Below are 15,221 nucleotides of genomic sequence, written 5' to 3'. Positions count from 1 at the left end.
TAACAATTCTGGTCTCCTGACATGTATAGGAATAACAGGCCCTTTAGGAAGGGTCTGAAATTCTCATTTGAGCTGTCTCTGCTGGAGTTAGGGGCAGGAACTGTTGTAGAAATGGAAGAGAAGGAGGAGAGAGGAGGAAGGTGGGTGCTCTTTTCTGGTTCATACTATTGTGTAGCTTGAATTCATTAATTCCTGTAACCTTGAGCTGTTTTGTCAAGACTGATGTTTGTCTAGCTGAAATGAAAATGAACAGTCCCATGAGTTTTTCACTGCTGCCTCAATTAGACGCAGGCTGCCTCCTTGTTTGATGTATAATATTTAAGTTCTTCCTGAAATTGCTGCCTATTGCAACTAACTGCCTGCTGTGACCTACTGCTGCTGAACAGGGTGGGAAGAGTCCTACCTGAATGGAGATGGAGCTTAGAAAAGCCTCTCTTCACCTTTAACCCCCAAATGAGAAGTGGAGCATTGTGTGCGATGTAGGATTTTACATGGTTTTGCTGCTCCCCTTTATTTTTACAGCATTGTTTGTAATAGTGAACGTTGTTATTAAAATCCACTGGAAGGCAAAAAGTCAACTGTGATCCATGTCTTTGCAAAGAAGAGAAGAGCTCTGTTTGCTGCGCCGGTGAGCCTAATAGATCCCACCCCTGCGAGTTGCCCTGGAACCAGGCTAAATAGATACAGTGTCAACCACCTAGGAACTTTAACTATTTAAGTAAATATGGGCCACTCAATCTGATTTATTAAATTCCATTTGAAAAAAAAGTTTTTCCTCCAGAACTCTTTACACATACTTATTTTGGGTTTTGGGTTTTTTTTTTTTGTGGGGGGTTTTTTTTTGTTTGTTTAATTTGGGTTTTTTGGGGGTTTTTTTGGTGTTTTTTGTTTTTTTTTAAGAGGAGCAGTTTATATCATAGCAATGTTTCCTTCATATTAACCAAAATCCTTTGCAAGATGATAGGATTTGGTATAAATTCAGATCTTAAAGAAATTCTTGACTTGTCCAGAACTTAAGAAACTATCACCTACTTCTGTGGCTTGGATAACTCTTGAGAGTGATCTACAAGGATGATTTTATGCCCTAAGTAGATATATTCCTTTTGTGTTGTGTGAATTAGATGCTGTCCATGCACTTGCGTTTTCTATAAGCTCGATTTGTGGAAGGAAAATGATAACACATCTTCAATAATGTCTCACTAACAGAGGATCAGATGGTGTTAACGCTGAGGCTGTTAAGTGGGGGGTAATAGTCTGATTGTTTGACTTAGAATGAAATACAGCAGTTTTGTAACCATGATAGAAAGTTATAAGCAGAAAATGGCAACGAAATCCGAGTCAAGTGTTTTGCTTGGGAAAATTGACAACACTTAAACCCTTTTTATACAATAGCTTGTTTTTACACTGCTGTAAGTCTCTCTCCATTTCATGCTTCTGTTGCTAGGAATTCCATTGTATTTGTCACAATGTTTTTAAATGTGAAGGAATATTTTTAAATAATTCAGTTCAAGGCTACAGAAATATGCTAATTTTCTTTATTGGAGCCATAAACCAGCTTTAGATAACTTTCTAATGTTGCTCATTCTAAGTATGCTCTGGAGTTTATCCAGACTTGTCTTGGCCAGTTTATTCTCCTGATTTTTGTTTTGATTTGGTTTGGTTTAGGGTGGTTTTGGTATATGTGAGGGGTTCTGTTTGTTTTTCCTCCTTTGCTGGGCATGAACCAGCAGTCTTGTCTTTCTGAAGGTGGCCGTCTATGGGGGTGGCTCATGTTTTTCCTGGGAGAGGTTCTGCTGGGCGATGTCTTTAAAACTGGGTCCCCACTGACTTCTGCAGTTAAACACTGGTTTTACGAAGCATAATTTCTCCAGTATGGTCACTTCTCCAAAGTGGTTTAAAGCATAAGGCTAAAGCAGGAAGGATAACATAAAATACTTTATTGTATGGAAATTAGACCTGCTTTAAGCAAGAAACTTGCATTTTCTTAACTTGGAGGCCTGTGCATACATGATTATCAAGTTAATGAGTGCATATGTATGTATTGATGATAATGGGATTAACCTTGCTTGTTTTAACAGAAGCAATGTCCCACTCTTAGAGAGTATAGATACCCTGTGTAGTTACACATACGTAGTTACCCACGAAATAGTTTATAATCACTCATCTTTGTGTAGGTTGGTTGACTAATGCGTGTATCAAATCTTTCTTTTTCAGATCTGCCTTGAGTGAAGTTTGACAAAAAATGTTACAGCGGTTTTGTCTCTGGAAATGGTTAGCTGTAGGGATTGCAGTTGCTACTATCTTAGCAGGTTGTTTGGCCCAGAATGATGAAGGTAAGGTTTTTGCCGTGGGGGCGTAGCTGTGGGAGGGGAGGGATGATTCTGTGATTTCATTTTAATTCCCCCCCCTCTCCCAAATTATTACTTGAAAAAGCAGTTTGATACTTGGTAGGAAAGGGAGGTTACAGTAAAGATAGATCTGGGTATGTTTCGTGATTTTTAAGCATCTGATGATGATTATATTTTACAAAGCTGTTGATTTGCCAGGCAAGATAAATCTTGAAGTTATGATTATTCAGTATTGGACTCTAGCTTTAAAATTTCTTTCCTCTTGTTCATTGAACAAATACTTTACCTTGCTTTATTTGTAAATCGACAGTTACAGCACTCGGAACAGGAGTTTGAGAGAGAATTGTTAATGGGCTGTATACATATCTGACCAAAAACTTGGGAAAAGATGCACAATGAATGTCTTCTAGAGAAACAACACTTCAGAAATCCTGAAACGTGGCACCGGTAGCTCATGTTCATCCTCACAGTTGAATTTAATCAAGAGATGCCAGTAATGTGTTCTGCCAATTACGTATAGTAGTAAAAAATTACAGACCTAGACAACTGATTATGATTTATTGAACAATTCAAAAAAGTTGAAAAGCTGAGTTTTACAGATTTGTTCTTAAGTACTCTTAAGAAGAGCAAGGGGGATAAGTAAAAACTGAGTATGGTTTCAGAATGTCTGTAATAAAGTTGCTTATTGTAAGTGACACTTAATGCCTTCCATGTAGGTAAGCTGTAATAGTACATATTTATAACTTATTCCTGCAGCTGGATTTTCTTCTAGAATACTCTATTTTGGCAGTTATGAAATACAGTAGTTTTGCTTTCATGAAAGTCTTCAGTCCTACTTGAATATTGCTTAGTTTATTTGGTATCAAGTAGAAGTTATATTTTTTCTTGCTCTATTATTAATTGTTCTCCAAATGTCCTTTTTATTCCCTTCTGTCCCCCAGCCCAATTCTGCATAGTATTTCATGTCCATAGTATACAAGAAAACTAATTTAATTTTATCCATTTTTATACACTGTCATTATAGCTGTCACTCATGACACTGAAGTGTATGAGCTGCTCATATTTCAGATACTTGATCCATGCTTGGATACAACTAGCTTGCTTTTTAATCATTTATTGTAGCAGAGGAGCGGGGCCATTATGCTTTGCAATGTTGGACTTGGTGATGGTTGTCAAGTGGTCTTTGAGCAGCAAAATGCTAGATTTGAGGGAGGAGAGGCTGCATGGCAGCAGGATGTCCCTTCCTTGATGTGTTCGGGAAGTAGGTGGATGCTGGAGAGCAGTGGGAATAAGTTGAAGGAAGCAGGGAGGGCAGCAGGATGATAGGACTGCATGGGGCTGGATCTCTTCTGAGTTCATGAAAAGATCACTCGTGGTAGGCTGAAAATATAAGGCAATACTTTTTACTGTGATCTTGTTTGTACTCACCCAGGCAACATCATAACATCCATCCAAAAAGACCTCTCTGATCAAAATAGCATTGTGAATTTCAGTTGAATAGTGATTTCTTAGTTACACTTGAATGATGCTGAAGTGTGCAAAACACATGGCACAGATGCCTCAGAAAGTATAGCAGTAGACAGTTTGATATTTCAAAACAGGAAGATTCCTCAGGTTTCAATTTTTGTCCTTTTTTACTGCTTATATGACAGACTTCCATGTTAGTTAATGCCCCTGTCTCAAAAAGTATACAGATTGTATCTTTTTGTTACAAGTGATTTAGAGGAATGGAAAGATACTTTTCCACAGTTATATATAAAGCTATCATTCATTATCATTAATGTGACTGAAAATGGATAGCAGCTTCCTTACTTAAAAAGGCTGTAAACATGTAGTTGCAGTTAGTGATCTGTTGTTCATAAAACTGCTTGTTGCCTGATGGGGTCATGTGGTGGGAGAAAGTCTGTGCAACTTCGTCACTTCTGTGTCAGTTGTTACTGTGAGCAGGTGAAAATTGCATCAGGACAGATAGCAATGGCAGCAGAAACTCAGCTAATTAGATTTCTTTTTGTTTTTTGTTTTTTTTTTTTTTAATTGCCTTGAGCCAGTTGGACTTTTTATTTGCTTCTTACATTGAATGCTTGCAATAATTCTATGAAAACCTGCCAATAAAACTTTCATTTGTGTCACTAGGAAATGGAGAAGACCTGAAAATACAGAGTATTTTCAAGTCACCTCTAAATCTTGTGGATGACATAGTTGGCGATACTCTAAATATCCACCACTTCGGAGACAGTATTCAGATAGTATCGTGGTTTTACAGACTTTCTTTTAGTGCATTCACTTAGATTCTTGAAATGTGTTTTCTGCCTAAGCCAGTGTTTCAGATGAGTTTACAAGGATCCCTGCTAGTGTGGCCACATGATGATATTCCTTCTGGGAGTTTTTTGTGTTTGTTTGGGTTGGTTTTTTTGTTTGTCCCAGCTCATGCCACTTTGTTTAGCTCACAACCCAAACTTGTTTTTATCTGTAATGATAAGGTTCTCATATACAGTCTGAACAGAGGAGTTTTGCTTTTCAATGAATATAAATTTGATGCGTATAGCCAAGAGTATTGGTACTTAACTGGGGGGAAAAGTTCAGAAATGCTCTTGTTTAAGGAACATACAGCACCCTGATACAAACTCAAGAATGAACTGACTTTTTTCTCTCCTTGTTCAGGAAAGGGTAAATCTAGCTGAAAGTACTTCTAATATCTTCAAGGTACTTTGTATAAATTCCATAATGCTATAATAGAGGAGAAAATTATATGGAAATTAATTTAAGCCAGGGGTGGGGTACTGGTTACTCAACAAATGCCACCTAGTTAATGAGGCAATGCTTATAAAAACACTTACTTAGAAATATGTTTCTTGCAGCTAAATAGAAGACTATATTCTGTACTTAGCTCACTGCAAAGAAGTGCTTTTTTCTAATTTGCAATAGCAAAATTTGTAATCTAACATGTAATATAAAAGATGCATTCTTTTAGCAATTGCTATTTAAAAACAGTGTAGTTATTTTAACAGCAGAACAATCATGAATACAAACAGGAAAAATCAATTACAGCAGAAATTATAACCTATTTCTTTGCATCTAGCATGCAGATAATGTTTCCATGGTGGTGGCTGTGCATGTTTAGTTACTCGCATGCACCTCACTGCATTTTGTTCTATTAGCTCATACTTTCTCTATTTCAGATGGTTTTGCTTGACCTCCTTAGTTATCAAATCTCCCTCAGCTACAGCAATTAATGATGTTACAAAGTAGCCTTAAAAACTTTATCAAGGACTGCCTTGGAAATAGTTAGGCTGCTTTCTTCCTATACTTATTAGAAAGCATCCCCAGAATCTCATTTGTTCATTTGGCTCAATGCCATTGTCTCATAGAAATGAGACAATTTATTCATGGCTAACTGATAGTCCCTGTGTAATCTTTCAGTTCAGGTAATGTGTTTCTATCACTGGTGTTTCTGCTCTCCGGCCAAAGGAACATAGAGAGAGCAATAATTCCCCCTTTTGTTTTTCACTTTCTAAACTAAACAAACATGTTTCTGAGACTGCCCTTGCAAAGTAGATTCTCCTTTCTCTCATGATCATAGAATCATGGAATGGTTTGGGTTGAAAGGGACCTTAAAGATCATTAGTTCCAACCCCCCTGTCATGGGCAGGGACACCTTCCACTAGCCCAGGTTGCCCAAAGCCCCGTCCAACCTGGCCTTGAACCCTTCCAGGGAGGGGGCAGCCACAGCTTCTCTGGGCAACCTGTGCCAGGGCCTCAGCACCCTCACAGGGAAGAATTTCTTCCTTTTACTTCATCTAAGTCTACCCTCTTTCAGTTTAAAACCGTTACCCCTCCTCCTATCCCTACACCCCCTGATCAAGAGTCCCTCCCCAGCTTTCCTGTAGCCCCTTTAAGTCCTGGAAGGCCGCTCTAAGGTCTCCCTGCAGCCTTCTCTTCTCCAGCTGAACACCCCCAACTCTCTCAGCCTGTCCTCACAGGGGAGGTGCTCCAGCCCCCGATCATCTTCATGGCCTCCTCTGGACCTGCTCGAGCAGGTCCGTGTCCTTCTTATCTTGGGAGCCCCAGAGCTGGACACAGCACTGCAGGTCGGGTGTCACAAGAGCAGAGTAGAGGGGGAGATCCTGGCAGTCCTGCTATGTCCCTCTTTTGGCTAAATTCCTCTCTTGAACATGGTTGCTGGCATTTTTATTTTGTGTCCAGGTGACATCCTGACAGTTCTTTATGGTGCCAGCTGTGCTTTGTTGTCTTTATTGGAGTTATTTCACTCAGTAAAGTGTATTTCGTGCATTGGTGGCTGGTGGTTGTGCTGTAATGTAATACGGCTCTGTCTTTTTCTGTTGTCATCTGTAACTGATAAGCATGAGCCTCTAGGGATTTTTTTTCACAGCAGTGTTTTTGTCAGTGGTGTGTAAGTGACATGCAAAGCAATGTCAAATTTGTGCTCAAGTTCTGTTTCCATTTGTGCCACTAAAAAATTTGTGTTCCTGCATTGCTACTTCCCATTTTTTTAGTGAGCTGAAATTTCAGTCATATGTTACTACTTGTTTCTGAAGAACTCTATCACCTTGCAGGACAAAATACCCATCTGAACTAAGTCTGCTTGTCATCTCGTTGTAGTCAGCTCTCTTCAGGTGGTACTTAGAGTTTTCACAGTAATCCAGCCTTTCCAGCTTAATCATTTCCTGTTGGGAGTATGTAAAATCTGTTGATGAAATGCATACACTTTACATCTACTGTAGTCCCTTTGTATTTAAAAATTAAACCCTCCAAAAATTATTTAAAACCCCATTTATTTTGTTGGAGTTACCACATTAATCTCGATGGATTGTTGATAAAGCCATTCAGTCTTTTCTTCGGATGGTTTCTTTGTAGTATTCTTTTGCTCAATCTCATGGTATTCCAGGATAAATGTAAGACTGTGGGTGGATGGGTAATGTATTTTTTTGTTGTAGGTGTTCTTTTAAGAAAGAAAGCTGGTTTTACAGTTTCAGCTACCCCTAGTTTGCTCTTTTCCAAGAGGGAGAGAGACTGCAAAGATTTATTTTTTCTCCAGTAATATTTTAGCTTAAATAAAAGTAGAAATGTCCGTTATAGCCTTGCAATATATGAAATTAGGTCAGCTACAATCTCCATTATTTTTTCAGTGCTACTCTATTAAATTCATAGGCAAACTCTCAAGCTAAAAGGAGGAGCGAGGAGGAATGTGGAAACACAGGCTCCAATTCCTTTCCTTTTTTTTCTTTTTGTTCTTTAATCCCGTGTATGTGACTAGAAGAAACACTTCAGCAGCAATTTTTTGTCAGTAGAGAAAGCCGCTCCATTGAAAAGCTGTCTGTGTGCACTTTCAGGCCACACCAAACTGATCCAGCAAGAATGATCATTTGACAATTAACAGATTTAATAGTCTTCAGCATTTAGAGTTAGTATGTACCTATCATGAAGGATATAGCTGCAAACTTGGGAGTGCCAGTAATTGATTCCTGAATCTTAAAAGATGAAGAAAAGGCAAAACAGTTCTGATTACTGTTTAAAAATAAAAGAAAACCAAAAACAAACCTGGAAGATCTACCAGCAAAAGTTGCATTGATTCTATTACTAGGATTTTCAGAAGTGCTTAATGGGATTGTGAATTGTGATCTGTTTAATAAAATGCCATCTTTGAAGGATTTTTGAAGATGGTAATTTGTTGGGGCTGCTTTTAACCTGAAGTTGACTTGGTTTGCCTTTCTTTTTTTTTATACACAAACAAATAAAAGGTTTTAGAAGTCCCTTAAGCTTCATTTGAAGATTTTTTTTTTTTTTCAGTTGTAAAACAGAAATACTGACAAAAGTCCTCATTTAATACACTCGGAGATGAGACCATCTTGGTCCTTACGTTATCTTGTAGTGCAAGTGCAAATTTGGATTGTGTTTTGGGGAGTTCTTGAGGGCCAGGAGAGGAGAGCCTGGGCTTGCAAAGGCTGTGTGTGTTCCCATGTATAACTTGACACTTGCAGTCACCTATCTCCGTACATCTCAGCTGACTCAGGGACTTGTTACACCATGCTGTCACATAACATCCAAAAAGTCAATGCTTTAATTCCACTTGCATTTGGTACGGAACCAGTACTTTTGTTGTAATATTTGGTAAAGTAGGAATGATTTCTTTTGATTTTTTTTTTAAAAACTTTTTTTTTTTTCAGTTGTATTGGTGAATTTGGACTTGGCACTGAAGTAGTATGATGGTATTTTCTAATTTTCTAGTTTCAGACTGATTTCCTTTTGTCTACTCTAGCCTGTTGAACAGCAGAGGTGCCACTGAAATCTGCACTGTCGAGTATGTATCTGTCACTGATGGTTCAGTGGGTTTTGTTTAATTTGAAGCTACTAGTTGGATCTTTTCTCAGAGTATAGGATTTGCTAGCAGGAGTGCCTCTGCAGGACAAAGATTGCATGCTTGGGAAGATTGAAGGAATACATGTTAGCATTTTCACTGCAGTCTAATTTACAATGTAGATGGAGGGAAAAAAACCAAACATAATCTCGTTTTGGTTGAAATATAAGTTAGTAGATATTGCTTTTTGTCCTAAAGCTAATGAAGACCCTTGAAGGGCTGAATCAACATGGTGGTTTTTTGCTGGGGAGTATAGACTTGTCTGGGATAAAATATGCAGCAGGGAGAAATTGAGGAAATAACTGACTTCAGTGGGAATTGGTGGAAAACTCTGCTCACTGGATATTGCAAATACCTCACATCACAGTGTGTGCATTAGGGTTGTGTTGAACATCAAGCACCTACTTTTTTTTTTTTTTTTTTTTTGCCATGGATGCAAAGCTGGCTGTGTGGGAAGCTGCCCAAGGTAACAGATTGGTAGGTGAGCCCAACCGTCTGCCTGGCTGCGTTAAAGGAGCTGCTTGAGAAATAATCTCCTCCTGTACCACCCCACTACTCTTTTTTTCTACTACCACTGAGAGAAGGGTGGTGGGGATGGCTGGTTTAGAAGTAGACTAAAAGCAGGCCTTTTTTTTTATATCAGCATCAAGGGTTTTGGCCTTTGTAACAGAACAGAAACTTACTCCTAACTCCTCTCGCACATTAATAAAAAAATACCCCAAAACTGAACTATTACATTAGCAACTAGAGCTCACTGGGTTTATTTTCCATTGGCTCAATAAGCTGAGCTGACTCATCGATGGCTGCTAGATCTGCAGCGGAGGGGGTGAGACCAAGTCTGGAAGGGCTTAAAGCAGCTTCTAGGTTAGGCGTAATGTAAAAATGTATCCTCTCAGGATTCTTAAACTGAAACTCAGACTTTGCAAGGCGTGTAGGCTGGGCGGGAAGAAATGCATCTTTTGCCAACTTCAACGCTTAGAAGGTGTTGAACTAATTGAGATTAAGTCCGTCTATAGTTGGTGTTGGCATCTGAAATGAAATAAAATTGAGACTAATCAGAAGGTTTACTCATCCAAATATGTATGTCACTTCACAAGCATTAAGCAGACATTTCTTTATCAGGACGTAAGGAGCAGCCATTTAAATGGTCTTTATCTTCACCCTGAGCTGGAGATTGCTTTTTAAATAAGGGTTTTCCTGTGAAAAATACAGCTGTGCAATTCACTTTTGCCACCAGAATTGTTCAGGCATAAGCTTGTTCAGCTGTTTTTCTTCTGCATGGGCCCCCCCCATTAGTTACTGTGTTTTATTCAGTCTAACAGAGTCTTACGCTACACAAATTGAATAACTAAAGGGCCTTACAAATCACTTTAAGAGGCTACTTTAAAAATAAAATAGTTTCAGATCTTGATATATTACTGTTGGGCAGGAAATTAACTCACGAAAATGCATATTTGAATACCTGTAGCTCATTTATCATTCCTTGAGCCCTATACTGTACAGATCCAGTGAAAAAAGAGAAATGCAAACAGGTGCTTGCCTAAGGGCTGCCTGGGAAAGCGTCTGTTCTTCAGAACAGATGTAATTTGTTTGTTTTATAAAACTTTCTGCTTTTGGTTGGGAGCTCTGGCTCGTGGCTCTGCAGTGATCGTAAAGGGGAAAGACCTGACCTTGATGACTTTGAATGTCATCCAGCCATTAGTTCCTCTGAAGGGTTCAATTCTTCAAAGTATAACTCATGGGACGTCTTGAAGTGCCACTAGCAACGCTTTGAGTCTGTAGAAGATCAGTTTCCCTTTGGCGAGACACCTGTTAAATTCATGAAATGGGGCATTGGAAGCAAGCTTCATCTTGGTTAATGTACGAACTTCAGCCTCCTGGTCTCCTGGCAGAAGTGGAGTACCCCGTGTGCTCCCTGTGATGGTGCTGGGATGGATGAGGCAGGAAGCCGCTTGTTGAAAAGCAACAAATCCCAGTTTCAAACACCTTTGGAACAAGGAAACTCTGGGATCTAGCTAGGAATGAGCCTCCTCTATGTACCGGCCTACCAAGTTCTTCCTGCTCAGCCTTATTCTTCGGCACATGAGGTGGTGTGTGCTGGATTGCCTGGATTATACGGCTGCACACATCGATGTTCTTTGAGTCACCTAGGGCTTGACTGACCTGAGCCATCTCTTGCTGTGGGAGAGCTGTGAATACTGAGCCTAATGCTTCTCCTCCAAGGGACTCATGCCCTTTCTTAAGGTGAGATTCACGTCTGGTGCAGGGAAAGCAGAAACCTGCGTGAAAGTGCACTGGAACAGCTTGTGTCCCCTTTGTAAGAGTGGCTTGGACTTTGGGACTTTCCTAGAGTAAACTATAACTCCAGTGATACTGGGCTGAGCTCCTAAAAATCAGCAACAGCTGTGTCTGTGCATTCATATGTTAGTTTATAGCCATAGAGCGTGCGTGTTGAGCAGAGATAACCCCTGTGCTGGTCATTCTTGTTCTTTAATGGTAATGTTTGAAAGAGTCTTGAGTAGAGAGATGGTCGCTATAACTTTAGTTGACAACTTAGCGTTTTGACATAGAATTAGAGGAAGGAATTCAGATTTTCTAGAATACTGTATCTATTTGTGATCTCCATCTCATGTCCAGATTTCACAGAACAAATTTACCACTTCCACTGAAACTAACTCCTTTTAGCCAAGAGAGATGGTGCACTGGCATAGTGTGAATAGGACACTGCTTTCTCAGATGTGGTGGATTTCTCCCTTAATTTGAGTGGGGTGAGGTAGGATTTGTGTGTGTTGCTGCGTACAGAGGGTTATACTGTAGCTGCTCTGTCTCTTTATTCTGCAGCAAAGCTCTTCCATCATGAATATTCTAAATCTAATTGCAAACATGCATACATTAATGCAAAGTGTATATACACATGTGCATTTTGCATCTCTATGTAGCATAAAGACAGTGAAGGCAACAACCTTTCCTTCACAGAGCTTGGTTTAGCTCTACTGACAATTCCCTCTGAACTCGAATTAACTGCCAAGGTCCCCCTTCTGCACCCATGTTCATTCCTAATTTCAATCTAAACAGAATCCACTTGCTGTAGATGGGACACTGCCAATTTAATTCTTCAACATGCTATTCCAAGCAGTCCTTGTTTTTCTATTTTTTCTGTGTAGTTCGATGTGTTCTGACACTGTTCCCCACAAGAGAAACTCCCTCTGCACTAAACCAGTAAATCTGTCTCTCGATTACCTGCTGAATTGCTGTGACACTTCCAGCTGGATCAGCAGAACCTACTTGTTTCACTTTATTCCAGTTTTCTCTTAAGCATAAACACATTTGCAGATCAGTAGGCCACTAGATCTAGTAGTAAGATAGCTCATACTAATTGACCATATTTCTTTACTGGGGGGGAGCCTTAACGAGAACAAATGTAAATTTTTTAACTAGGCTATTTATCAAAATAGCGTTGGAGGAAATCACACTTTGAAACTGTTTTGGAAGAGCAATAGCTAGCCTAGTCAGACTTTCAAAAAAACTAACAGATATGCTACAAATGACAGCATTTAAAATCTGCCTATGTTCCTTAGTGCCATATTATTCACATCATGGTCCACCATTTATTTATATTGCCTACTCAATTTTTATTTTTATTGGAAATATTGTGCTGACTTGTTTGTACTCCCATATTGTATATGTAGCAATAATTTGGAAACAGAATTCCTGGGTGTGTCATGGCGACATGGGAGACTGGTAGTCTTTAGAGTAGGAAGTATGACTGCAGGAGACTATTTGTGTCAGCGTAGAATCTTTTAGCTACTCAAGGTTGAGGTTGGTTATAGGTAGCCTGCAAACATAGATGGGTTGCAATAAGTTTCCCACTGCATGATTAGTTGGGTTATGTACCTAAATTATGTCTTAAAAATACAGCATTCACAGCACAATTGTTTTTTTCTTTACTGAAGCTCATTTTCAGACTAACTCTTTCTAAAAGTGTTTTCTTAAGATGAAGCAATAGGTCTGGGGAAAGGAGCCTGAACGGTTAGGAAACCTCAAAATTGCAGTGTTCTCTATTGTAGACTTCGTTGCAGCCACAAGACATGAGGAATGGGATGAAGTATGAGGTGAGACACAGATATTTTCTGACTAGAAGCATACGTTTCCAGAATCTGTGAATTTACCCTTTTAAAGCTTCTCTACAGTCAGGGGTGGGGAGAAACACCCATTTGTTTCTTCCTCTTTCTCCAGACTTTCCCTTCTTCCTGCTGGCTACAAGTTCTGGTGCACACCTTCTTTCATGCTCAGTCTTCTGTAAATACCTGGTTTTGTGCATTATAACGACCTCTTCCTTATCTTTGGGGTTCCCTGTTCTGCCACTGAATTTTGTTGCTAGCTTGGCAAACTGCATATTCCTTCTGCTCCTATGCATCACTGTCCCTCCCCTGTCATATTACTTTCCAAATTCTCTTCACTTTTTTCCTCATCTCAGTCCAGCAGTACGAATTATTTTCTGAATGCTTATATGAGACTGTCATATGTTGACAAATAAACTGTGATAGAAACTGCCTTCCTGTTGCTGCTATGCTTCAATTTAATCTGTTTTTGATGAGAAGTATCTGTTTAAAACAAAGCACGGGAACTTCAACTTGATCAAAACTTGATTTTATTATTGTTTCATTTTCACATAACAAGAACTGACTCTTAGCTGTGTCCTTTGGAACACAGATCTGTGTATTATGAATTACAGATTTGGTTTTGAATCACTTCAAATGCGCAGTTTGGCTTCAGTTCAATTAATTTATATATCAGGAGTGTGATTCTTAACTGCATCAATAATGAGCATAAGTTTTCTGTTTTATTATGTGGCAAAGACTTGATTGAACAGTGGGATATTGCAAGGACACCTCCAATTACAATAGCAATAAATACGAAGTTTTAAATAATTAGTATAGAAAAAGATCAGTAGTGTTGTAACTATAAGTTGTCCTGAAAAAAATGAAGTGTGAAATCTTTTTTTCAGAGCAGATCTTGGCTTTCTTGTTGATTACTTGGTAAGTACAGACTCCTACTTAGGAAGGCTTTAAATAGGGGTCTGGATTTTTCAGCGCTTCCAGAAGGTCTGAACTTGTGCAGGGTTCATGCCCCAGACAACAGTATCTCTGCTGTAGTGTGTGCAGTGGGAGCAGAGTCACGTGTTTGGGCAATAATTGTAAAGGATGAGCTCTCACAGCTCATTTTAATGCATTCATTTTACAGTAATCATTTTCAGATTAGGGGATCATTACTGTTCAGCTGTTGTCTATCATTAAATATAGACAGTGTTTTTCTTAGTGTTTTTCTTGACTCAGTCAATTGCTAGGGATTTATATGGAATGCCTGTGGCGAGGAAATATCTGGTGTTTTGAACCTAAAACCAAAAACAACCACCAAAAAAACCCCCAAACCAAACATCCTCACCCAATTCTCCACAAATACTGCTGCAGTTTTTGAACCAACTACAGTTTGTGACTCCGTTGGCTTGTAGTGTCTTGGCTTTTGCCTTTTGCAACAGGCAAGTCTGTGATGTTAATATTTAATGTGAACTTAATAGAGCAAATAGAATGGACTCGAAAAGATTTTTGTCTTGAAGACTTTTGCCCTTATGTACACATGTGATCACTGGTTTTTCTCCCAGGCAAATACCCTCTCTCTCATCTCTTCTAGGGAATCTCTGTTGAAAGATAAGATTTTTTTTTTTTTTTTTCTTTAGATGGTGAAAGGAAAACTTTTGGGTAAACAGAAGAAAGCAGTAGATGGATTTTTTTAAAGAAAAATAAGAAAAAGTCCAAGGGCCTTATCGAGTTAAGTTTAAAGAAATAGTGAGGAAAAAATCTGTCCTTTACTGCAGTGTTTATTAGACAGTGTATTGAGGCATGACAGGCCTTAAATTGGTGCAGAGATGAATAGTTTGTATCTGTAGGCTACAATGAGCAGAAATCAAATATTTAAATAATATCAAATAATCATGATGCACCTAGTTAAGCCTGATGGCAAAGTGAAGGGCTGAGGAGGTGAAAAAGAAAGCAAGGGAGAGAAATTGTGTTCTCAAATTGGATTTATAGATAAATAGGATCTCTCTGAAACTGAAGGCTGAACAGATCTAGTCCAAATTATCCTAAAAAGCTGATTTTCAGGAAGGATGGATGTTGTGGTATGATTTTGAGTGTGTTTACCCACAATGACATTTCAGTTTTCTTTTTTGAATTTAGTAGTGATAAACATTATCGCTTCTCATTTCAGCAACATCTAAAGGGGTTTCTGTTCAAGGTATTGCAAACCGTTAGGCATTTTAAAACATATTCCTGCAGAGTAGTAAATAGCTTGCTTACATTGTTTGCTTTGCTTGTTCCTCTACCCTGATATCATAGATTTAGTTACTGATTTTTAAGCTACTGATTATTTTGCCTGCAACATTGATGCAACATTAAATACTTGATTTATTTGTCCCTTAAAATAGGTCAGATCCTGCT

At 38.8% G+C, this 15,221-nt stretch overlaps 1 protein-coding gene across 1 annotated transcript in view; it reads left to right on the top strand.

Moving 5' to 3' along the window:
• PCDH15 (protocadherin related 15) overlaps positions 1-15,221 on the top strand; it is a 460,117-nt gene that overhangs the window by 63,449 nt on the left and 381,447 nt on the right. The window contains exon 2 of the mRNA XM_074874163.1: positions 2,215-2,333. Within this exon, the coding sequence (XP_074730264.1) occupies positions 2,243-2,333 (91 nt within the window). The 5' untranslated portion in view covers positions 2,215-2,242. The remainder of the gene's footprint in view (positions 1-2,214; positions 2,334-15,221) is intronic.

Source organism: Strix uralensis, chromosome 7 (assembly GCF_047716275.1).
Source record: "Strix uralensis isolate ZFMK-TIS-50842 chromosome 7, bStrUra1, whole genome shotgun sequence".
In the NCBI taxonomy this organism is placed as follows: Eukaryota; Metazoa; Chordata; class Aves; order Strigiformes; family Strigidae; genus Strix; species Strix uralensis.
Note: the sequence above shows the minus strand (reverse complement) of the source record. Positions and strands in the feature narration are given on the sequence as shown.